The sequence below is a fragment of the Suncus etruscus genome, chromosome 2 (genome assembly GCF_024139225.1).
Source record: "Suncus etruscus isolate mSunEtr1 chromosome 2, mSunEtr1.pri.cur, whole genome shotgun sequence".
NCBI classification, from domain to species: domain Eukaryota; kingdom Metazoa; phylum Chordata; class Mammalia; order Eulipotyphla; family Soricidae; genus Suncus; species Suncus etruscus.
Window position 1 is genome coordinate 143,286,816 of NC_064849.1, and position 24,437 is coordinate 143,311,252.

General features: G+C 33.9%; 1 protein-coding gene across 1 annotated transcript in view; it reads left to right on the plus strand.

Annotated features, from left to right (window-relative positions):
* The window catches only part of RASA1 (RAS p21 protein activator 1), a 125,561-nt gene that overhangs the window by 59,215 nt on the left and 41,909 nt on the right, over nucleotides 1-24,437 (plus strand). Inside the window, exons 5-8 of the mRNA XM_049769090.1 lie at nucleotides 5,647-5,764; nucleotides 15,577-15,608; nucleotides 17,351-17,403; nucleotides 20,443-20,593. Coding sequence (XP_049625047.1) covers nucleotides 5,647-5,764; nucleotides 15,577-15,608; nucleotides 17,351-17,403; nucleotides 20,443-20,593 — 354 coding nt within the window. The remainder of the gene's footprint in view (nucleotides 1-5,646; nucleotides 5,765-15,576; nucleotides 15,609-17,350; nucleotides 17,404-20,442; nucleotides 20,594-24,437) is intronic.

A 24,437-nucleotide genomic window follows, 5' to 3' on the forward strand; every position in this document is an offset into this window, starting at 1 on the left:
TATCTACTAGGCCTCTTCCATTTCTCTTTTTAGGGCTAGTATATTTTGTTGGGTTTCAGTCTGGTTGATCTATTAAGTGTTAACAGGGCCTTGTTGAGGTCTCCCATAATTGTGTATGTTTTATGTACCAGCTTGTGGTCTATCCTGGAGAATGATCCATGTACATTGGAGAAAAATCGTAGCCAGGTTTCTGTGGATGAAGTGTCCTATATGTATCTACTAGGCCTCTTCCATTTCTCTTTTTAGGGCTAGTATATTTTGTTGGGTTTCAGTCTGGTTGATCTATTAAGTGTTAACAGGGCCTTGTTGAGGTCTCCCATAATTGTGTTATTATTGATGTCCTCTTTGAAATTTTTCATTAATTGTATTAGAAGATTTGCTGGTCTTTCATTGGGTGCATATATATGTTTAGTAATGTGATTTCTTCCTGTTGCACATGTCCCTTGTTTAGTATGAAGTGTCTATCTTTGTCCCTTACAACTTTTCTAAGTTCAAAGTTGGTGTCATCTGATATTAATATGGCCACCCCATCTTTTTTAAGGGTGGTGTTTGCTTGGATGATTTTCCTCCAGCCTTTGATTTTGAGTCTATGTTTATTCTAACTATTCAGGTGTGTTTCTTGTAGGCTGCAGAATGTTGATTTCATCTTTTTGATCAATTTAGCCACTCTGTGTCTCTTAATTGGTGCATTTAGTTCATTGACATTGAGGGAGATGATTGTCATGGGATTTAATATAATCTTTGTGTAAGTTTGGTGTGTCTGTTGGTCTGTCTTGTCTTAAAGTAGACCTTTCAGTTTTTCCTTTAAGACTGGTTTTGCATCTGTAAAGTTTCTGAGCTGTTGTTTATCGTGAAGCTATGTATCTTTCCTTCAAACTTGAAGGTGAGTAGGGCTGGGTGCAGTATTCTAGATGAAGCCTCCATTTCATTCAGACTTGTCACAATATCCCACCACTGTCTTCTGGCCTTGAGAGTTTCTTGTGACATGTCTGCTGTAAATCTTATGGATGATCCTTTGAATGTAATCTCCCTTTTTGATCTTGCTGCTTTCTGTATTCTATCTCTTATCTATAGGATTCATCATTGTGAGTAGGATGTGTCTTGGGGTGCTTTTCTTTGGATCTCTTCTAGCTGGTACTTTTCGGGCATGCAGGATTTGATTGTATGCAGTCTTTAGCTCTGGGAGTTTTTCTGTGATGATGTCTTTGACTGTTGATTCTTCCTGTGGATCTCCTTCCTGGGTCTCTGGGACTCCAATAATTATTAGATTGTTTCTGTTGAGTTTTTCAAAGACTTCTATTTTCATCTGTTCACATTCTTTTAGTACTTTTTCCATTGTCTGATGGTTTGCCTTCCAATCTCTTTTGCTGTATGGAGTTATTCTGCATTTGATCTTCTAGTTCACTGATTCTGTCTTTGGCTGCTGTTACCCTGCTGAAGAGGTTTTCCATTGTGCTTTTTCAGTTCAGATACTGTGATTTTCAGATCTGTTATTTCAGTTTGGAGTTTTCTGATTTCTATCTTTATGTTCTGTTCAGGTAGGGCTATGTTTTCTTTGATTTTCATGAGAATCTTTCTATTTCTTTTCTAAACTACTCATCTGAGAGGTTAATCAGATGGTTGGTATTTTTTGGGTCATCATCGCTGTCATCTTCATTCTCTATGCTTGGTGTTTGCCTGCGATGTTTCTCATTGTCACACTTGTAGTGTGATTTTTTTTCTGTGTGTTATGGTGGGGTTTATTAGTTAGAACACGCGGCAGCAAAGCCAAGCAGAGTGGCCGTGTTCTTTTGGAGCCTCTAGGAGAGCAATTTTGCTGGGCCCTTCTTGGCCCACTCAGGAGAGGTTAAGGAGAAGAACAGTAGAAAAACACGTACAGGCGACACACACAGTCTTTCCCAGTTGATAATCACACAGAAGGGCCAGATTCCTCCCGCCTGACTTCACTGACAAAGGGATTTCTGAGCTAATTTTTTCTGGCACAAAATTTTGACGAAAAACCCAAACTCGGCTTATATGCGGGTTGTCATATAGGTTATTTGATTCGGTGTGCATGCATCAAATTAAATGGATGTAGTCTCCATTTGTCTTATGCTGTCTACTGGGTGGGGCGGTTGCTGCTTCAGCTCAGTCCACAATTCGTGTCTGAGCTGGAGAGGTAGGTGGCTGAACTGAACTGTATGCCACTGAAATGAACTGTTTCACCCACAATATTCTGCGCTTTGTATGAGACTGACTGCAGTGATGATGATCTCTGCAAACTCAGTGATGATGACAATGTCTATGCTGATACCCTCACATCAGATATAGCTGAAAATCTGTTTGGAGATACAGATGATGAGGAGAAGCAATCCAGTTTTGAAGGATTTTTGTGTTTTTTTTGGGGGGGGGCCACATCCGATGACGCTTAGGAGTACTTCCTGGCTATGTGCTCAGATATTGCTCTTGGCTTGCGGGACATATGATACACCAGGGGAATTGAACTGCATTCCATCCTAGGGTAGCCCGGTCAAGGCAGACGCCTTACTGTTGCGCTACCACTCTGGCCCCTGCTTTGAAGGATTTTAACCTTTGTGATTTAGCTTGATTACCTATTAAGCTACAGTTTTCTGCACTTCATTTAAAGTTTTAAAGTTATTGTTGCTAGTTTACAGTCTTTCTTTAGCAATAAATATTGAAAACCATTTAACCTACTGATTCCTCAATTATTGGAATTGTTTTGGGTATATATTTTTATTTTTGAATTTTACCTGTGGCTGCTGTATTTTCACCTCGGTTTATACTCGAGTCACTAAGTTTTCCTAGGTGTTAGGGTTAAATTAGGAGAGTCGGTTTATACTTTGATTCGCGTATACTTGAGTATATATGGTATATGGTGTCCCTGCAATGCAGAGGTCAATGCATTTGCACTATCAGGAGTGATCCCTGAGTACAGAGAGGAATAAGCCCTTTAGCACAAACTTTTATATCACCCCAAATCCAAAAAAGACAAACCACCTAAAATGAAGAATCAAGTTTTTGGAATCTCAAAATAGGGATTCTGCTTTCTTAAAATAGGAATTTCTCATGGTCTTATTGGTGCATCTTTATTTGTATAGTAACAAATACAAATAAAGGCCAGTGGACAAAGGAGAATTGACGTATACACAGAGTGAGGATTAAGGGTGAACTACATACTCAGGAATTTTGGATAATTTTGGGATCAACTCTACTAGGGTTCGTTAAGCTTATTTTTTCTTCAACCTAGGAAGTTTTTATGTGAACTTAGCTATATAAACTTAGGACAGACCTTGGTTCGATCCCCATGCAGGCATCCCATATGGTCTCCAAAGCCAGGAGCTATTTCTGAGGACATAGCTAGGAGTAACCCCTGAGTGTCACCCTCTGAGGGTCACCAGGTATGGTCCAAAAACCAAAAGAACGTAATTATATATATGTAAATATTTATATATATATATCTTATATATAAAATACATTTCAAACATTAATTGGTGATTAATTGTAAATTTATTTAAAACAAGTTTTTAGTGACATTCAAATGAGATCACAATATGTGTTGGGACCCACCATTTATGAAACTTATGTTTTATAAGGATGTGTATAACAGCACCAAGAATAATCCTTGTAAGTTTAGATACACTTAAGGTCATGAAAGGGTACATGAAATCAAAATTATTTCATAATATTAATACATAATTTCTCTCTTTCATTGATAATTTACACTGATGTTCCCAAAACAATGAGCCATAAAATTTTGGTGCCCTAGTACTGATTGTAACAATGTAGTCAAATTGTTTAGTGTTCTTGACTGCCACACAATTGTAGTTAAATAGAAAAGGATAAACAAAACAATCCTAAGAATGTTTTTGTTGAGATAGAAAAAAGAATGCAGCTAAATTTCAGTGCTTTATCACACCTTGTTTTAATAATCTGTCACAAAATGAGAGGTACTCAGAAAACATCTCTGTTATATACCAACCTCAATGTTGTTTTGGAAAAGTGTGAATATAAAGCTTTGCTGAAAGTTGTTTACTTAATTGAAAATAAAAGTTATTCCGATTTGAGTATTTGACAATTTTTTGTTAAAAATAAAAAGATGAAATTGAGTTTGCTAGTTTAAAGAAAGTAACTAGCACTGTATACTGCCACTAACAAAATTTGAGCTTTTAAACAAAAATTAGAATTTGAGAAACCCTTTTTAATACTCATAGAAATTTGACAGTTTGCCAGGTATACAGACTTTTCTTTCTGAGTACTTAGATTATTGATGATATTCAAAACTTATATGATGATGTATAATGTCTTAACATCTGGAATATACACAGAATAAGTCAGTTTCTAAATTCTCATTATATGATGTTACAGAATATGCCCATAATGAATCATTCTAAGTTTAAGATATAGATTTTATTATGATAGTGAATTGATAGTTTAAGAGTGTACACTACAACTATTAGAAAAGTATAAGTGTTTTATGTAATACTATCCAATAAATAATGAGAAAAATGCCTAAAATGTGCATTCCTTTCATTGCTACCTACTATGTGAAGCCTGATAATCTTAATTTACTCTTTTAACAAGTAATCATGTACCAACAGATTAAGTGTTATCATATATATATATATGATAGTTTAGCAGTTTATCTACGGAGCTGTCTATAAAGTATTTACAAATTTTGTTTTCAGGAGCTTGTCTAAGAAACATTGAAACTTGAGATATTCTAGGAAAAAACAGTTTTTAAAGGTATGAGAAGAGATTAATTTAGTAAAGGGCTTCAGTTTATGAATGTTCCAACAAAAATAATTTATTTTTAAAAATATAACATATTTGTATATGTATATAGGGCTAGTGATAGCATATAACAAGCCTCGAAACTTAATATCAAGACATTTGTGTAAACCTAAAAGGAAAAATTTAAGAAAATATAGACAGTTGTATGTTGATAACATACAGCAACAGTCTGTTTGTTCTGTAATTGTGTGATAGTTGAAAATGTTAGCAGGCAGCAAAAAGAATCTAGGTTGTTTATGTATGTTCATTCAGGAACTGAAAACAGAAAAAACTTTCACTCATTCTCATATCTCCGAAGTGATACTGTGTTTAGAGAGAATGTTAAATCAGGGGTATCTGATTGAACACTAATGTTTTGTATGAGAAAAAAATGTTGAATTCTCATAAACAACTATATCTTAATGTTAATTATACTTATTTTAACCAATTTTTCTGAAATAATTAAACCTTGTTTCTATGTAAATGTTGTTTATTCATTCTTATGAATTTTATTTCTGACTTAGATCTGAAGGGATAAATCTTTGAAACTTGTTTAGAGATATAAACTTGATACAGAGATATATTTTCTTAGAGATACATTCCAAAGCCTAGTAATAGTAATGTACGTTGTTTTGTTTAAAAGTCGTAATAGCTAACAAGAATTCATTGATAAGGTAGTTTAGACACCATTAATTAGTCCATTTGAGGCCTGAGTAAACTAAGATTCAGATTTTAATTTCTTTGAAGTTTTATCTTGTTAATTCCTGAAACATCTAGGATTTTTGATTTACCAATAGAGTTGCTCTTATATGCCACATTATTATTCAAATAGCCATAGTGACAGTTATTTAATATCTTTCTAATTATTATTTTCAGTTTCTTAAAAGGAGATATGTTCATTGTTCATAATGAATTAGAAGATGGATGGATGTGGGTTACAAATCTAAGAACAGATGAACAAGGACTTATTGTTGAAGATTTAGTAGAAGAAGTGGTAAGTGTTAGACTTTCCTTCTCATTCAGAAATCTAAACTAAACTTTTTGAGTTCATGTTAAGAAAATTATGATTTTACTTTATAAATTCAAGTTCAAACATTAATTCAAACATATTTTATTAAAATTTATTTGTTATATGCTGCATTTTGTATAGAATAATCAAGGTTGGGCATGTTTTGCTTTGTATCTGCCTATTTTATTATTTATGAGATTCTAAAAATTAAAAGTGTGTTAACAGTGCTGGGGAATATAGGTCAGTGGTAGTGTGCTTACCTTGCTTGTGTGAGACCATGGGTTTGATACCTGTTTGATACCTATCACTGAGCAACTGAATAGGTAAACTTTAATCCAGTGCTAATTTTTATCCCTTTTATTGTCTTGGTCTTTACTGTATTAAGTTTATCATGGAATCTCACTAATGGTACATTTTTGCTTTAACTTTTTCTTTTAAGTCCCCACACATCTCCCCCTTTCCCTTTATTGATATGACCACTAGGGGTTATTCACGTGTTTCAATTGGGGTGGTCTCTGGAAGTCACATATCAATCAGGTTTCAGTGTTTTCACACTTAATGTGTGTTTCCCAAGTGCTGTTACCCTCTGATGGTATTTCATACATGTCAACTGGGATCACAATCTTTGATGTGCTCATGCACATTTTGAATGTAGTGCTTACCAGGCGTCTCTAGAGTGATTGTACATTCTAGCCAGGCATTTTACTTCCTGGCTGTGGTGTTTGTACATTTCTTTTAACTGTAGTGCTTGCTAAGGGTTGCAATCCTTTCTGGTGCTCACACACACACTTACCTGTGTGCAATGTGGCTGGAAATGACTTGCTTCATCAGAGCTTGCAGATGACAGACCTGTTAGGATCTTGCGTGTGGTGCATGTGCACTAGGATATGGAAGGCATTCTAAGTCACTGAGGCTATTCCTCTGAACCTTACTTTTAGATTCTTTATTTCCTACATATATATTATAACATGATTTTATGTTTTTGAATATTTGTTCTTATTGTCATAATTTTCCTCTCTCTGTCACCCCCATATTTTGCACCATTTATTGGAAAAGAGCACACTTAGTCAGCATTTCTATAGTTCAAGTAGATTCTGGTTTTACCTCACACAATGTTAAAAAGCTATTTCATCACATCTTCTGTACTTATAGCTTCTATTTAGTTCCTAGTGTTTGCTCCTTCTATTCTGAGAAGCTGCTCTAAGAGCTCATTATCTATGATTGTTTCAGTCAAAACTTCTTATATTTCTGTACTCTGTTTTGATATTTTCTGCCATGACTTCTTCCTTAGCTTGCATCAATTGCTCCAGTTTTCTCTTTTTTGGCTTCTTTTAGTGTGTTGGGTCCTCTTTTATACTTGACGGAGCTAGTGGATCATTTGAGACTATTTGGTAATGGTGAACTGCTTTAAATCAGGTGGCTTTTTTCATTGTTATTACTTATGAGAGTTTTATTATAGTATAAATGTTTATTTCTAGCAGGTCAGCACTCAAGGGACATTTGTATTTCAGAAATAGTACTTTGTATCATTGAAACAAAATAATAATTATTAGATTTGGTAATGCATATTTCTTTTTTAGGCTGTCAAGCGAGATGGAAAGATTTTCAATGATCTTTTATAATTCACAATATTTTTTGTTTATAAATTATATTAGGAAGTTGGTAATTTATTGAAACCCATGCTTGATGATAGCTTTAGGAAGATGTAAGTTGAGACTATCTTTATTTGCTACTCTTGTCTTTTAGTTCAGGTAAACAGTTTGATGTGTTAAAATACATCATAACAAGAGAATTTGGAAAGTATTTGAAATAATGATATATTATATACTCATAATTACCTATTTATTGAAGACCTGGGATTAGAACTCTTTAATTTCTAGATTATTCATTGGTATTCTTCAGTATGAGAGTTTTATTCCATTAATGCAAAAATATTTTGTAGTGCATATAGTAATCTCTGTTGACTTTACTTCAGTTTCTTTGTTAAAATTTACTTTTTCAATTTTGTTTTGTTTTGTTTTGTTTTTGGGCCACACCTGGTGGTGCTCAGGGGTTACTCCTGGCTGTCTGCTCAGAAATAGCTCCTGGTAGGCACGGGGGACCATATGGGACACCGGGATTCGAACCAACCACCTTTGGTCCTGGATTGGCTGCTTGCAAGGCAAACGCCGCTGTGCTATCTCTCTGGGCCCATTTTTTAATTTTCTTCATATAAACTCTCTTCCCCTTTTAAATGATTATTTCAAAGAATTAGTGTAATTGATTTTTTTCTTGTTTGGAAATTCTGGGTCATGGATCATATGTGTCGAGAAAAACTATATATAAAATTTATTTATTTTGCTATACCCAGAGGTACTCACTGCTTATTCCTGGCTCTCTGCTTAGAGATCATTCTTGTTGGGGCTTCGGAGACTTTATGGGGTATTGGAGATTGAACTATGTGCAAGGCAAGTTTCCTACACGCTGTATTATTTCTCCAGCCCTGTCAATATTAATTTTAATGAAAATAAATGGTAGTTAATGAATATGGGGATATAGAGGGGACTTAAGATAAAGAGTCATGAACTAACATGTTTGTCTAGGGTAAGGAAACAGAAAAAATAACAGTTCAGTGAATTTTGTATTTTACTGCTTAAGATGATTATAGTCATTTTGAGTGAAATAATTCCAGTTTAGAGGAACAATGACACAGGTTTTGTTTTATTCTGCTAATCAGTGTCATTTTCATAATACGCTTCTTGGAATTTAGTTTGTAGATTGAGATTTGGAGATTGTCTAGATTTTAGGTAATTTGTTGTTGGATTTAAGAATTTCTCACTTAATGGGGGAAGGTAGGATAAGATTGTGTTATGCATGGAACCTCGTCATTAACAGAATTATATACCATGATGCTTACAATAAAAATTAGAAAGATTAATTTTCCACTTGAAGTTGTTGTTACTATTTAAACACTTCTGTATAGTTTTTGTATGTTATGTTCTAGGATGTAAGCTCCATGCAGATTTTGTCCTTTATGATGTATCATTGTTGCCTATAAAAGGCAGTGGGTTAATATTAAGTAAGTTACTGCCTCTGTAACTGTACTTGATGTCTCTGTACAGTTTTTCCTTGACAAGCAAGTCCTATGATTCAATTTTTTCTATTTTACTTACATGTTGTCCCATGGTTCAGGGCCTTTGTCTTTTTAGATTTCCTTAGGTTAGTTTCCTTTTATGCTTTTATATCTTGAAAATAAATGCATTTTATTTTTATATGACTAAAAAAGTAACACTGCATACTACTAGCATTCTGTGAACTTTTGATTTAGTTTGGTTTAACGTATTTGATGACTGGGAACCAAATTGTTTGAAGTAGATACATTTATAGTTCTGCTGGTTTTTTTTTTACTGTTCACTGAAAACTTGTGCTGGATGTTAAGCCTATTGGTCAGTGAAAATTATATACTTACCTTTATGTTAGTGCTTTAGTGGTGAATGTTAACAAATAATTTCTAAACTTTTAAGATTCTTATAGACATAAAGAACTTAATAATATTAGTGTCTTAAATAATAGAAGTATTGTATAAAGTAAGGTAAGGTAAATTTAGAAGATTCTAAAAGATGATTTTTTTTCTGCAGACAGTAAAATAATACAACTTTTCTTAGGAACTAAACATATTTCATTACGGAAGTACTATAAATGATTAAGATAATACTATAGGTAGGGCACTGCCTTAAATGTGGCCAACTCTGATCTATTTTCTATAAGATCTGCTTGAGCTCTATTAGGAGTGATCCCTGAACACAGATCAAGGTGTAAGCCCTGAGCACTGAATGTAGCCCAGAACAAACAAAATGAATGTACTAATTGAGATAGATACTGCCTGGAAAATTTAGGTTTTTAAAAACAATTTGTTTAATTTAATTTTTTTATTGAAGCACCATAATTTACAGAGATACTCTTAGGTGAGAGTCAAGTATATAGTGTTCTAGCAGCAGTCCCACCACCAGTTTCACCTTAGCCCATCACTGTCTCTGTTTCCCTCCTGACCCCCACCTCACCTACTTGAAAGGCACTTTTTTTTTTTTTTTTTTTTTTTTTTTTTTGTGTGGTTTTTGGGTCACACCCGGCAGTGCTCAGGGGTTATTCCTGGCTCCATGCTCAGAAATTGCTCCTGGCAGGCACGGGGGACCATATGGGACGCCGGGATTTGAACCGATGACCTTCTGCATGAAAGGCAAATGCCTTACCTCCATGCTATCTCTCCGGCCCGAAAGGCACTTTTTTAAATTTGAGAATTGTTGTAATTTGGATCTCAGGCTTTCAGTGTTGTTGTTTCTGTGATATGTGGGAGATTTATATATAGGAAATATATCAGATGTATGTCAGATATAGGAGATTTAGGTTTTAATTAAAGAAGCTTTGTATAGAACGCGCATTATTTTGTTTTGTTTTTGGGCCACACCTGGTGATACTCAGGGGTTACCCCTGGCTCTGCGCTTAGAAATCGCTCCTGGAAGACTTGGGGGACCATATGGGACGCCGGGAATCCGGGATCCGGATTGAGCCAAGGTCTGTCCTAGGTCAGCTGCTCACAAGGCAAATATCCTACTGATGTGCCACAGTTCTGGCCCCACCTTTTTATTTTCTTTGGGTATTATTCTTCTACTGTGTTTCTTTATATCTTGCATATTGTCCCTCTCCTTTGCATTTATTTCATTTAACTTGATATTTTCCACGTTCATCCATGTATTATCAAATTTCCTGACTCAGTTATTTTTCTAATGGCTGCCTAGTATTCCATTGTGTAGATTTGCAATAGCTTCTTTATCTGCTTACTTGTCTGCACTTGGAGACTTGGGTTGTTACCAGATTTTGGCTATTGAGAATAGTGCTGTAATGTCAGAAGCCTTTCCATATTGTATTTTAGGGGCAGTGAAATATATATTCCCCAGAGAGGAATTGCTGGGTCATATGGTAGCTCAATTGCTAGTTTTTTGAGGAATGTCAATATTGTTTTCCCAAAAATCCAGTTAACTTTCCCACCAACATTTGTTTATGGTCACTCTTTCCCTGTGTCCATGCTAACTGTGGCTGTTTTTGTTTTTGGTGATGAGTGCTAATCTCTTCAGTGTTAGATGGTTTCTCATTGTTGTTTTGATTTGCATTTCCTGGTGATTAGTGCCTTTTGGCCACTTGGATTTCTATGAGGAAGTTTCTGTTCATCTCTTATTTTTTTATGAGGTTGAATGTTTTTTTTTTCCCTTGTAAAGTTCTACTGGTGCATTATATATCTTGGATATCAACCCTTTATCGAATGAATGCTGGACAAATAATTTTTCTCAGTTTGTGGGCAGTTTTTGTATTCTGTATTCTTTGTTCCTTTGAGATACAGAATCTCCTTAAATTAATGTAGTTCTACTTGTTTATGTTTGTTTCCAATAACTTGGTTAGTGGTATTTCATTTTTATTCCTCTAGTTTTAGTGTCATGAAAATATTGGCCTGTTTTCCTCTGTATCCTTATAGATTCAGGTCTTTAATCAATTTTGTTTTGACTTTTGTGCTTAGCATCAGAAAGAGGTTCCATTTCTTCTTTTTTTCCCTATGTGGCTGACCAGTTTTTTCAACATCACTTCCTAAAGAGGCTTTCCTTGCTCCATTATTTTTTGCTCCTTTATTAAATATTAATTGATCTCTAAATTTTCAGTTTTACCATTGATTGGAGTATCTGTCTTCATTTCAGTAGCATGCTGTTACTGTTGCTTTGTCCTACAGTTTGAAGTTGGGGAAAGTGATACATCATAACTTTTACAGCCCATGGATTGGTTTAGCTATTCAAGGGATTTATTGTTCTATATGAATTTCAGGAGTGTTTTTTCTATGTCTTTGAAAAATGTCATGAGAATCTGATAGGCATCACATTGAATTTGTATAATGGTTTGTCAAATATTGTCATTTCGATTATTTTATTCTTTTCAATCTATCACCAGGTGATCTGTTTCTGTCTCCTTATGTTTTCTTTTTATTTCTAAGTAGTGTTTTGTAGTTTTCTTTTTATAGATTTTTCATCTGTTTAAGCTAATTTCCTAGTTATTTGATTTTTCTGAGGCACAACTGTGAATGGAAAGTTTAACAAAATTATCCTTCTATGTCATTATTCACATATAGGAAAGTTATGATTTTCAGTGTTAATTTTGTTGTCTACCACTCTACAAACAGTTTCTAGGATTTTTTAAACAGTATTATATCACCTGCAAATAGTGAGAGCTTGACTTCTTTCTTTCCTTTCTGGATGCTCTTAATAGCTTTTTCTTGCATATTGCTGTGGCAAGTACTTCCAGGATAAAAGTGAATAGAAATGGTGGGAGTGGAAAGTCTTGTGCCTGATTTTAAAGGGAAGACTTTTAGTTTTCCCCATCCCCCCACCAACCATTGACTATAATGTTTATTGTGGGCTTGTGTTAAATGACTTTTATTATTCTGAGAAAAGTCTCTTCAGTTTCTATTTTGAGAATTTTTATTATAATATAGTGCTGGATTTTTGTCAGATGCTTACTCTGCATCAAATAATATGATGGTTTGGTTTTTATTTTTTTCTCATATTGATATTGATAGAATTTTATGCATTAATCCATCCTTATCCCTGGGATTAATCCTACTTTTTCACGGTCTATGATCTTTTTGATGAATTGTTGAATTTTATTTGCTAGTATTTTGTTAAGGATCTTTGCATCTGTGTTCATCAGTATTTGGCTGGTAGTTCTTTTTTATTTTGGTGTCTCTGCTTTTCATATTAGGGTAACGTTTGCTTCATAGATACTGTTTGGGGTGTTTCTGTCTCTTCAGTTTACCTACAGACCCTTTAAAAGACTGGCAGTAGGTCTTCTGTAATGGTTTAAAAGAACTATGGGATTGGAGAAATAGCATATGGCTGACTCAGGTTCAATCCCTGGAATCCTATATGGTCCCAAGTACCACCATGAGTGATCCTTGAGCTTAGAGCCAGGAGTAACCCCTGAGCATCACCAGGTGTGGCCCCAAAACAAAACAAACAAAAAATAGTTTAAAATAACTCATTAGTGAATACATCATGGCCCAGGCTTTTGTATATGGGAAGACTTTATTGTCATTTTGATTTCTTCTTTGTTCTGGCTCCGAGTTTGTTTTTCCAATTTGTAAGCTGTGTGGTCAAGTTACTTACATGGGTTCTTTGTTTCTTTTTGATGAATGCATACAAAGCTATGAACTTTTCTCCTAACACTCACTTTTGCTTTGTCCCATTAATTTGGTTAAGTTGTGTCTACCTTCTCATTTACTTCCAGGAATCTTTTGATTTCCTCTCTGGCCCACTGTTTGCTCAATAGTGAGCTTTTTAATTTTCAGGTGTTTAAGCTCTTTCTGTAACTTCTGGTTTCAGTGCATCATGATTTAAGAAGATAATTGATACAATTTTTATCCTTATTACTTTATGGAGGTATGTTTTGTGCTGAACATATGGTCCAACTTGAAAAATGTCCCATGTGCTAAAAAGCCCTAGATCTGGATATCCACCAAAATTTTCCATTTTTTCATTCAAACGCAGTATTTCTTTGCTGAGTTTTAGTCTAGTTGTATCTTTTGACAGCAGTATTATATTTTCATTTGTTAAGTTGCTATCAGTCTTCTTGAAATCTATTAGCAGTTGCTTTAAGTATTTTGCTGGTCATATACCAGTTGTGTAGATGTTTAGAAAGTGATTTCTTCCTGATTTAAATTGTCCTTGATCATTAAGAAATGACTTTCTCTGTCTCCTATAACCTTTTTGAGCCTGGAGCCTGGACACTTGAGTTCTTCTTTTTTTTTTTTTTTTTATGGGGAGGCACACCTGGTGATGTTCAAGGGTTACTCCTGGCTATGCACTTAGAAATCTCTCCTGGTTTGAGGGACCATATGGGATGCAGGGGATCTAACCGAGGTCCCTCTTGGGTCAGCTGCATGCAAGGCAAATGCCCTACTGCTGCGCTATCACTCCGGCCCCACCTGAGTTCTTCTTAAAAAACATTTTTCCTTTTTTTAAAAAAATTTAAAAACTATGGTTATAAGATTGTGCATAATACAGTTTAGTTTTTTTCAGATAAAGTTGCTCATGATGAGTTTAGTCATACAATGTACAACAACCTTCACCAGAGTACATTTCCCAGTTTCCCTCTCCCTCTCCCTCTCCCTCTCCTTCTCCCATTCTCTCTCTCTCTTTTCTCTCTCTCACTCTTTCTCTCTCCCCCTCCCTCTTCCTCTCCCTCCCTCCCTCTCTCCACTTTGATTTGCAATCGATATTTTTTGCAGGCAGCAGAAATTCAAATTGGATTCACATTTGTAAGCTATTTTGCTATTCTTTTTCTCTAATTGATGCATTTAGTCTATTGCCATTAAGAGATTATTGTCCTAGAATTTTGTGACATCTTTCTTAGAAATTTGGTGTGTTTGTGCTGTTTTCCTTCCATTAAAATTGGCCCTGCAGTTTTGCTTTTAAAGTTGAAGTTCTTGAGCTGTTTGTCTGTGAAGTTGTCTCATTCCTCATATCTGAATATGATATGATTCAGATCTGGCTTGGTAAAGTATTCTTCAGACCTATGGTTTTTAGGAGAATTTTCTCTCCAGAGCTGGAAACTTCTTGGCAATTATGTCTTTGACTATTGCTTTTCTTGGGTTTTTTTTTTTTTTTTTTTGGTTTTTGGGTAACACCCGGCACTGCTCAGGGGTTACTCCTGGCTCTAAGCTCAGAAATCGCCCTTGGCAGGCACAGGGGACCATATGGGATGCTGGGATTCGAACCATCGTCCTTCAGCATGGAAGGCAAATGCCTTACCTTCATGCTGTCTCGCCGGCCCCGACTATTGCTTTTCATTGAAGTTATCTTATTAACCCTTTAGGACTCTGGCAATTTTTTACATTGTTTCTCTTGAAATGACCCCACAATTCTTTTTTTTTTTTTGAGTTTGCTTATTTATTTATTTATTTATTTAATGTTTGCTTGTTTTTTTTTTTTGTTTTTTTTGTTTTTTTTGTTTTTTTTTTTTTGCTGTTGTTTGGAGGTGTGGTTCTTTTTTTCTCATCTTGGAGCTCACTGATTTTATCCACAGCTACTGTTGCTCTGCTACTGAGGTCTTTCAATGAGTTTTCATTTCACCTACCAAATTCTTTACTTTCATTATTTCTGCTTGTAGTTTTTCTAATTTCTGTTCCATTCTGCTCCTTTATTTATTTATTTTTTGGCTTCTTGGCTGTTTCATTGTTTCTTTAATCTCCTTAAACATTCTCAACATTTCCTCTAGAGATATTACTGAGTGAGTCTTCAAGGTTATTATCCTTATTCACTAAGTCTAGTGATCACGGCTGTAGATTGCTTTCCCATTGTGACAATTTCATTCTGGAAGTGTATTTGTGTGTTGTGTGCATAGGTGAATAGAGTTAGGATGTCTGTGAGATATGAATAGATGAAGAAATTTAAAGCCATATAAGCCCACAGGTCATGGTCCTTACCCTGGGTTGATATGGCAAATTTTAAGTGCAGTTTTCCGGCAACTAAAGGCTTCTTAGCTTGAGGGACCAAGGTGGAACCTATTGAGGTCTGATTGGGTTCTCAGGCAAATCTGGAGCATAGATGGATGCCTATGTGCACTTTGCTGGTTCTTGAGGATGATATGGTAAGTTCAAATGGTGAAAATTATTTTTTAGAGGAAATGTGCATATGCATTATAGGAAGCTGAGGAAATCTTATTAATTTTGATATGCAGATTAACAAATATGTGAAGTACTGTCTTAATGTCTTTCCCTTTAGGGCCGTGAAGAAGATCCACATGAAGGCAAAATGTGAGTTTGTATTATTACAAGGGAAAAAAGCTATTGTAAGGCTATTTGAAAAATTTGTCCAAAAATATATTTGAAGAAAATTGGTGCTTTTTGGACTGATATAGAATACTTTATTTGGTGCAGGAGCTGTTTTTAAAGCTTATCTTAAGGATCACGCAATGCAGTTTTATTAATTAAATGTGGCTTATAAATATATATAACTTTTATATCACCAAAATAAACTTTTAAGTAAATTTTGCTCACATGTGAATGTCACAATTTCTCACATTTTAAAGTTTAGAAAGGTTTGCTGTGATGTTGATAGATGGTTCCATGCTCAGAGAGCACTTCTGATTGTACTCAGGGAATTTTATGTGATCTCAGCAATTAAACTAAGGCAAGCTTCTTAACCCCTGCACCTTCTCTCCAACCCCTAAGAGTTTTAAAAGTATAAATTTTTATTATGTACAAAGATAACCTTTCTTGTTTTATTACTTTGATAAGTAGTAAAATAATTAAAAATTGTGATCAGTCCTTGAAACTAACACTAGATATTATTCTATTATTTTATTTTAAAATATTTTGTTTGTTTATGGGCCATGCCTAGCAGTGCTCAGGGTTACTCTTAGCTCTGTACTTTGGAATTACTCCTGGTGAGCTTGGGGGACCATATGAGATGCCAGGGATCAAACCTGGGTCAAGCGCACTACCTGTTCTACAATCTCTTTGGCCCCTAACACATTTAAAACACTAATATGCTTTAGTTATTTTAGTTTTGTAATTTTATTTTCAAACTTGATGTTTCTAAACCTCTACTAAAATATTTATAAATCCTAAACATGTTATTACCGAGTGATAAAGTGTTCATCTGTAATTGTTAGATTTAACATGTTTAGTTGGTGTTGACATTTGTTAAGTCAGGACGATAGATAACAGTCTTTCAAATAAATGAGATTATTTTAAGTCGTGTAATTATAATTTTAAAAATCTAATCTGTCATTTTCAGGTAAAATTTAAATAACCTTGTTATGGTGTGGATCTTGACTGTATTGCTATTCATAATAATATTAAAGGCTTATCTTAAGTATACACAATATATAATATTCTAGCAACCTAATTTGTAAGTTTTTTGCTTGAATGCATAATAATATCAATCTTTTTTTCTGTATGCAAAATTGGAGTAAGTTCTCTTCATCAATCTTATTTTCTAACGATAAAGTATGATTCCACCATATTGATCTTATTTGAAAAGAACTTAGCACATATTATAAGAAAATTAATTTGAAGATAAATATAAGAAATTAACTTTTTATTTCCCCTGCGTAATTCTGTATTGAGTTCTTCATGTACTACTATTACTGCCAATAAAAAGACCGTAACATAAGCATAAACAACTTTTCATAATCAAGATCAAAGTAATTTCCTCTTTTACATGGATAATTGGCAGGTTAATTATAATAAAAGTAATTACATTATAAATAAATATAATTTTTAAAAGTAAAAGTCTTATTGATCAAAATTTACTTAGATAACTGTAAGGGGAGAGAAATATGTGTTCAGAATGGAAAAAGCCCAATTCTAATTTTTCCATATTAAAAATATACTTACAAAATATAGTAAGAAATATAAAAGGAGTGAGTTATTTGGTTGCTGTATGTTTATGTGAGTTGATTTAAGCATTACAGTAGCATTGTTTTAATTTGAGGTAATAGCAAAAAAAAAACAATTTTGACTTTACATATTTAATTTGTTCTCTTTTTAAGATGGTTTCACGGGAAAATTTCCAAACAAGAAGCTTATAATTTACTAATGACAGGTACTTATGTTTGTTTACCTTTTTAATGACTTTATGTATTTTACCTTTGCATCCATTTGATGTATGCAATATATTTTCCCAGTTCATAGAAAGGAGTATTGTATTTGCTGAGGGGAGGAAGAGGGGACACATCCGTAGGTGCTCAGGACTTGCTCCTGGCTTTGATTTAGAAATCACTCTTTCAGTGCTCAGATACCATACAAGATGCCAGGGATTGAACCTGGATCAACTGTGTGCAGTGCAAATGCTTTACACACTGTACTTAATCTACTTCTCTGGCCCTGATTTCTTTTCCTTCTAATTTTTCTTTTTTGATGTTTTTTAGTTGGAGTATGTTTAGTATAGAATTCATTGAAGTGCTCACATTCTGCCCAGGCTGTTCTCATTTCAGAGGATGTATAAGAGTATCTTTCTGTATATCTATTAGATTTCTGTGTTTATAACTCTCTTAGCTTATTTATACTCCTATTCACATACCCCAATACACGCAAAGAAAAATGCACACTCATGTGTGTGTGTGTATATATATATATATATATATATATATATATTAAATTTTTAAGAGATCACTTGACATTTGTACATGTACCTTTTATTCTATAGTGACATAACAATTTATTACTGATCTCTTACAAAATTTATGCATTTTACTTTTTGCTGTCAATTGCAGCAAATATTATTGTCTTTATCTTTGTTGTGCACTTCTAGAATTATATACATAGACCTTATTTTATTTTTTGAGTATTTTTTGAGTATTTTTTTGAGTGTTTTGGTTTGAGTCACATCTGTCTGGCTATTCTCAGGGCTCACTTCTTGCCCTGGGCTCGGAATAACTGTTAATGAGTTTCTGAGTACTATATGGTTTTCTGGGAATAAAACTCAGGTCATCTGTATGAAAGGCAAGCACCTCTCCTCTTATACCATCACCAGGTTTTAATGTATTCATTTTTAAGTTTCTAAACCTCTCCAGTTATTGAGAACATACAAAGTCAAAATTAACCTACCTGTATTGTGGCTTTATTACTTAGAAAGTCCCTATCGTTGTCAATTTTCTTAAGTACTTAGGATTGAGTTAATTTGAGGCAGAAGCTATATATAGTGCTGCATGAAAGGTTGCCTTGCATGTGACCTACCTGGGTTTGATTTAGGGCATTACATATGATTCCCCAGCTCTATAGCAGAGATTATTGAGCCGAGATCCAGGAGTCACAGTCTGGGTGTGTGGCCTTAAAAAAAAAAAAAACTTGAATTAATTTACCTACTGAATATTTTTTCAGTAAATGTGTTAAGATTTATTATTACTATTTATTAAGTAAACCTTATTAAGATTTAAGAGTCTTTTAAACCACATGTATATTTTGGAAATTTTAGTTTTAAAAACAATCAAAATTTGTGAGTTTTTCAATATGGTAATGGGATGCAGTGTTTATTATTAAAGTATTATGTGAGCTATTTTAAGCAATCATCATTCCATTTTAAATTATACTCTTAAAAGATTTGGAGTAATTTTTGAAGAGTTGTTGGAGAATATAAGTTAAATGACTATAAAAATAAAGAACATTATGATAGTAATAGATACGAAATATACAACCAAAATGATGGTGTTACCTTTCAGAATGGAAATAGTTGCTTATTTTAGTTATTATGTTGAATTTTTAATAAAAGCTTATATGTTTTGGCCTGCACCACCAAACATTTACTTGAGATACTTGTCTTATAGGCATATAAAATAATCAGTTTATTTTTCTTATTGTAGTATTTATTTTCTTAAGCTTATGTGTCATCTTTTATTTATTTATTTTTTTTTTTATTTATTCATTACCACACCTGTGGTACTCAGCGCCTATTCCTGGCTCTGTACTTAGGAATTACTCCTGAGTAAAAAGTCCTGGTGGACTCAGGGGAGAAAATACAATCAAATTGAAGATCAAAGCCAAGTTAACTGTATGCAAGGCTTTACAGTCTCTCTGCCCCTCATGTGTTATTTTGAAACTTTGGTGATTTACTTCTCTGAAAAATGTGTATAAATACATAATTTTGGAATAATTTTTATTTTTTGCCTTGGACACAGAAGTTACTTGATAATGTATTCTTTACATGACTTCTTTTTTTTTGAATAACATGTATTTGGAATTATACATTGAAGGCAAAGTATCTTAATTTAGTTTGAGCCACTGACAACTGAAGATATAAAATTGGCTTGTCTTAAAATTAATTTGAAATATTAACATGATAATTTGAGGCCACGTGAATTTTAGGTTTATACCTGTTGAATGAAGTATAATTTGTATATACTGGCTTTGATAATGAGTACATACATTTCAGTTGTTTTGATTGTACCATTGTAAATCTGTATACTGTTTTATTAGAGACTTACTTTTTGGGTGCAAGGTATCAACCCAGGACCTAATTCATGTAAAAGATGCCCTCTTAACTATATTACTTATCTTATTAGCAGTGGCAAAGACTATTCTTCAGCAAATTTTACTTTTATTCCTTCATATACTCGATAGGTAGATATGCCATTAAGATGTAGCGGCTTTACCCAGTATCCCCTAACAGTGGTTAGATTATACCCAAATTATAATCAGTATAGACATCTTTGGGTTTTGGAGGATGCTACCAGTGAGTGTTCAGGGATCCAGGGGGCTACTCTCAGCTAGGCTTTACTCCACTTAACTGCAGTGCTGAAGCCAGAAGATGTAGTATTGCATGAACTGGTAGTGCTAAGGTTCACCAGGCGAACATTCAACAGTGTTTGAGCCATGTGGTGGCATAGATCAAACCTAGGGTCTTGAGCTTTCTATGGGTTAGCAGTTCTAATATAGACAGTATAGCAAGAAGTCACTGTTGTAAATTTTTGCACTTCTTTTATGTAATTAAAGATATATTAGGTAATGTGACTCATATTATAATAAAATATATTTATTATAAAAACTAGTGAAATTTTTTGACTTTTTGAATATGCTTTTTAATTATAATACTTTAATAATTTTTATTGATAATTAGGACATAAAACTAATAGCTTAATTTTTACAGTTGGGCAGGTGTGCAGTTTTCTTGTGAGACCCTCAGATAATACTCCTGGTGACTATTCACTTTATTTTCGGACTAATGAAAATATTCAACGGTTTAAAATATGCCCAACGCCGAACAATCAGTTTATGATGGGAGGCCGATACTATAACAGGTAAGTTGTGAGAAGTTTTATGTATTTTATGTTTAAAAAAATTGTTATACATTTTTAGAATATAATTTATAAGAATTAGAATTACATGAAAGATACTGGCATTTTGGGGCAAGGTATATATGGGCCACACCCAGCTATCTATAGAACTGACTCCTGTTTCTGTACCTAGGAATCACTCCTAGGGCATAAGCAGAGCAAGGATCAAACCATGTTTAGCTTAACCACTTGCAAGTCAATCACCTTACCTACTTTAATATCACTCTTGTCATGACTTTTTAAAGCTATAAGATCTGTATTAGAATTTAATAGTAGTAATATCTGAAAATGTAAGTATGACTAAATTGATAGTTTATACTGTTTTCTCTATAATAATTGTTTTCTTTGACATAACTGCTACTCTAAAAATCAGTTATTGCCAAGTTTATTAAATTCACATGTTATTTAAAGGACTGCAAAAAAAAATAACCTAAGAAAAATTATTATATTCTTTAGCAGTAGAAATTTTAGTAGAAAAATGTTATTTATGGGTGCTATATGATTTACAAATGTTACCATGTAATTTTTTTTGGGGGGGGGCTACACCCAGCGATGCTCAGGGGTTATTGCTGGCTGTCTGCTCAGAAATAGCTCCTGGCAGGCACGGGGGACCATATGGGACACCCAGATTCGAACCAACCACCTTTGGTCCTGGATCGGCTGCTTGCAAGGCAAACGCCACTGTGCTGTTTCTCTGGGCCCACCATGTAATTTTTTTAAAGTTTATATTTTTATTTGTAGTTACTGGGTTATTTTTCTAACTTTAACAATAGCATACAAACCCAGTGGCACTCAGGCTCAGGCCTTATTTCTCACTCTGAACTTAGGGTTCACTCCTCTCAGGCTCCAGAGACCATATGGGATGTCAGGGATCAAACCAAGGTTAGCCATTTGCAAGGCAAATACCCTAACTGCTGTATTACTACCCCAGCCCCTACTTCTAGATTTTTTTTAATAACCACATCATTTATCTTAAAAGCTATAGGATTTTTCTAGTCCTAATATTAAAAATTATAAAAGCTAACAATTATGTGAATCTGATGTCTAAAAAAATTGTAGTATTTAATATTTGTTTTAGAAATAGATACTTCATTATAGCAGTAATACTAATAATGGAGTAATTCCTCTGAGCTCACACCTTTGGATTACCCTTTGTTGTTTAGATATAAAATTCTAAAGTTGAATTATTTTATAAATAAATGTAACAGACCCTGCTTTGCTATCCTGATTCCTTAGTAACTAGAGTTGTCTGCAAGCAAAGGGAAGTAGTAGCTGTCAGTTTTACTTAGAAAGACTCGAGACAAAAAAAAAAAAAAGACGAGACATAATTTTAACATATTCTACTAAATATATTACAAATGTACTAGAGACAAATAATTTTATTCTAGAATTTAATAACATTTGCCTTTTGAAATATGTAGTTACTGTGACTTAAGAAAATATCAATGGTCCTGTGTTATTAGTGCCATCCCTATTATAGAAGATGGTAGTCTATTATAAGAATTCAGGGATGTAACTCAACTCAAAGTCAACAACAATGGAATCAAGAGTCCCGAACCATAACAAACGATATGCAAAAGGGATCTGTTATATCAGCAATCCAGGGGGCTAAGGGTGGAGATACGGGATTGGGATGCATGCTAAGAACAGGGGCGGCAGGTAGTCAGCATGCGTGGTGGGAATTGCCCTAATTCACTGGCACTATGTACCTTAAACTTAACTGTGAAAAGACATAATTCACATTTACCTCAATAAAAACTATTAAAAAAAAAAGAATTTCGAGATATAAAAATATGTCGGAGACAATCAGTAGGAAAGAGGATTGTTTAGGTGATTACTTGAAAATTACATATCTTAGAGTCTAGAGAAGAGTATGTCATAATTTTATTTAACTCAAAATGAAATATAAAATGTATCTCTAGAAACTCACATGTATATCACAAATAAATTTATAGTGAACATAGTTTAGGTTTCAAAGATAAAATCTTTTAAATTTTTCTTAAAGTTATCCTAGCAAGAACTTTATGGTCTACCTAGAAAATTGGTTTATTTTCTCCCATGAATATTTCTTTAGGGATGTGCAGGTAGGCAATGAACTAAATGATCAATTTTTTAAAAGAATAAAAGTTCTGCTTATTGGTGAAGACTACTCTGTTTAGTTGCTTCAAACTTTCAAATTTTCTGTTGAGTAGTAAGTACTATCTTGCTTAATAGTATTCTGTATCAGCTCATAGGCAAGAGTTATCCGTTGATGTAGTACACAATTCATTGTATTTTCAGTTCTGAGAAACCTTTGATATTTATTGTTTTGCATAGATTGATTATTTTTACCTTTGAAACATAGTTTTCTATTATGGTCTCTAGCTATTTTCAAATGTGTTTTCTACTAATTATTATTTTCCTCTAAATAATTTTTAACTATAATAGTACATTTTTTTCTTTAAAAGAATAAAAGTTAGGGCCTGAATGATAGTGCAGCGATATGGCTGGCATTTGCCTTGCATGTGCCTGACCCAGGATGGACCTCGGTTTGATCCTCAGTGTCTCATATGGTCCCCTAAGCCAGGAGCAATTTCTGAGTGCATTGCCAGGAGTAACCCAGAGCGTCACCGGGTATGGGCCAAAAACCCAAGGGAAAAAAAAATAATAAAACTTTCTATGATCCTAGATATATAGGACAATGGGTAAGGCACTTTTTAGCCAATGAGGGTTTGATCTCTGGCATCCCATCAGGTCCTCTGAACACCTCCAGGAATGATTTCTAACCGTGAGTACCAGTGAGTTTGAGACATGTGCCCCCCCTCCCCCCATCACCACCATGAGTCTTTTCTTTTGATCGTCTTCTACTCTTATCAGGAAAAAAAACATACGCACACAAGCACATGCATACACGTCTCCTACCACTGCCAGGAATGATCCCTAAGTACTGGGCCAGGAGTAATCAGTGAGCACTGCTGGCTATATCCCCCAAACAAAAACATAAATAAATAATCTCAAAAAATATGTCTCATAGGCCCCATTATCAGAAGAAAATGAGATGAACTCAAGTTTTCTAATTATTACTCCTCAAAGATTTCTACATACTTTAACATTTTTATAGCTGTATGAAATGCATAAAAAAAACAGGCGATAGGTTAAACAAAATATATTTTGAGAAACGTGTCCTAACTTTAATAGTAAATACTCTCTTCTTCAATGTATTATAGGAAAGTTTAAAATTATGTCCTTTGAATATTCAAGAAAGTTAGTTGACTTATTATAGGGAAATGTTTACACTTAAATACAACTTAAATGATGGTAAAATTTTTGTTCATGACTTTTAACCTTTATATTAGTAATTTTTTATAAAAAGATACGTGAATGTTTTGATGATATTTTAATTTACCTAAACTCACATCTATATAAGTAAATATTCACTCTCAGTTTTCTTGTCTCGATCCCTTAAAAATACTCCAGCATATTTTTTTTTTCAAATAGACATTTAATTCCCGTCCCTCTTTTATTTTTGTTACTTTTGATTTACACCCAATAGTGCTCAGGGTTTAGATGCTTAGGTACTCTGCAGACCTGGCAGACTTGGGGGACCATGTGTGGTGTGAGAAATAAAAATAAAAAAAAATTAGTAAGGCAACCACCTTACTATTGCTCTTGCCCATTAATCTCTCTTTATTTCTAGTAGTACCTATAAAGTACTAGAAAACTAGAATCTGACTCAGGTAGTCTGATCTGTAAACCAGTGATTTACAGATTGAGATCATTATTGGTTTTTGAAAGTGATTTATGATTACATATCTATCCTATTAATGCA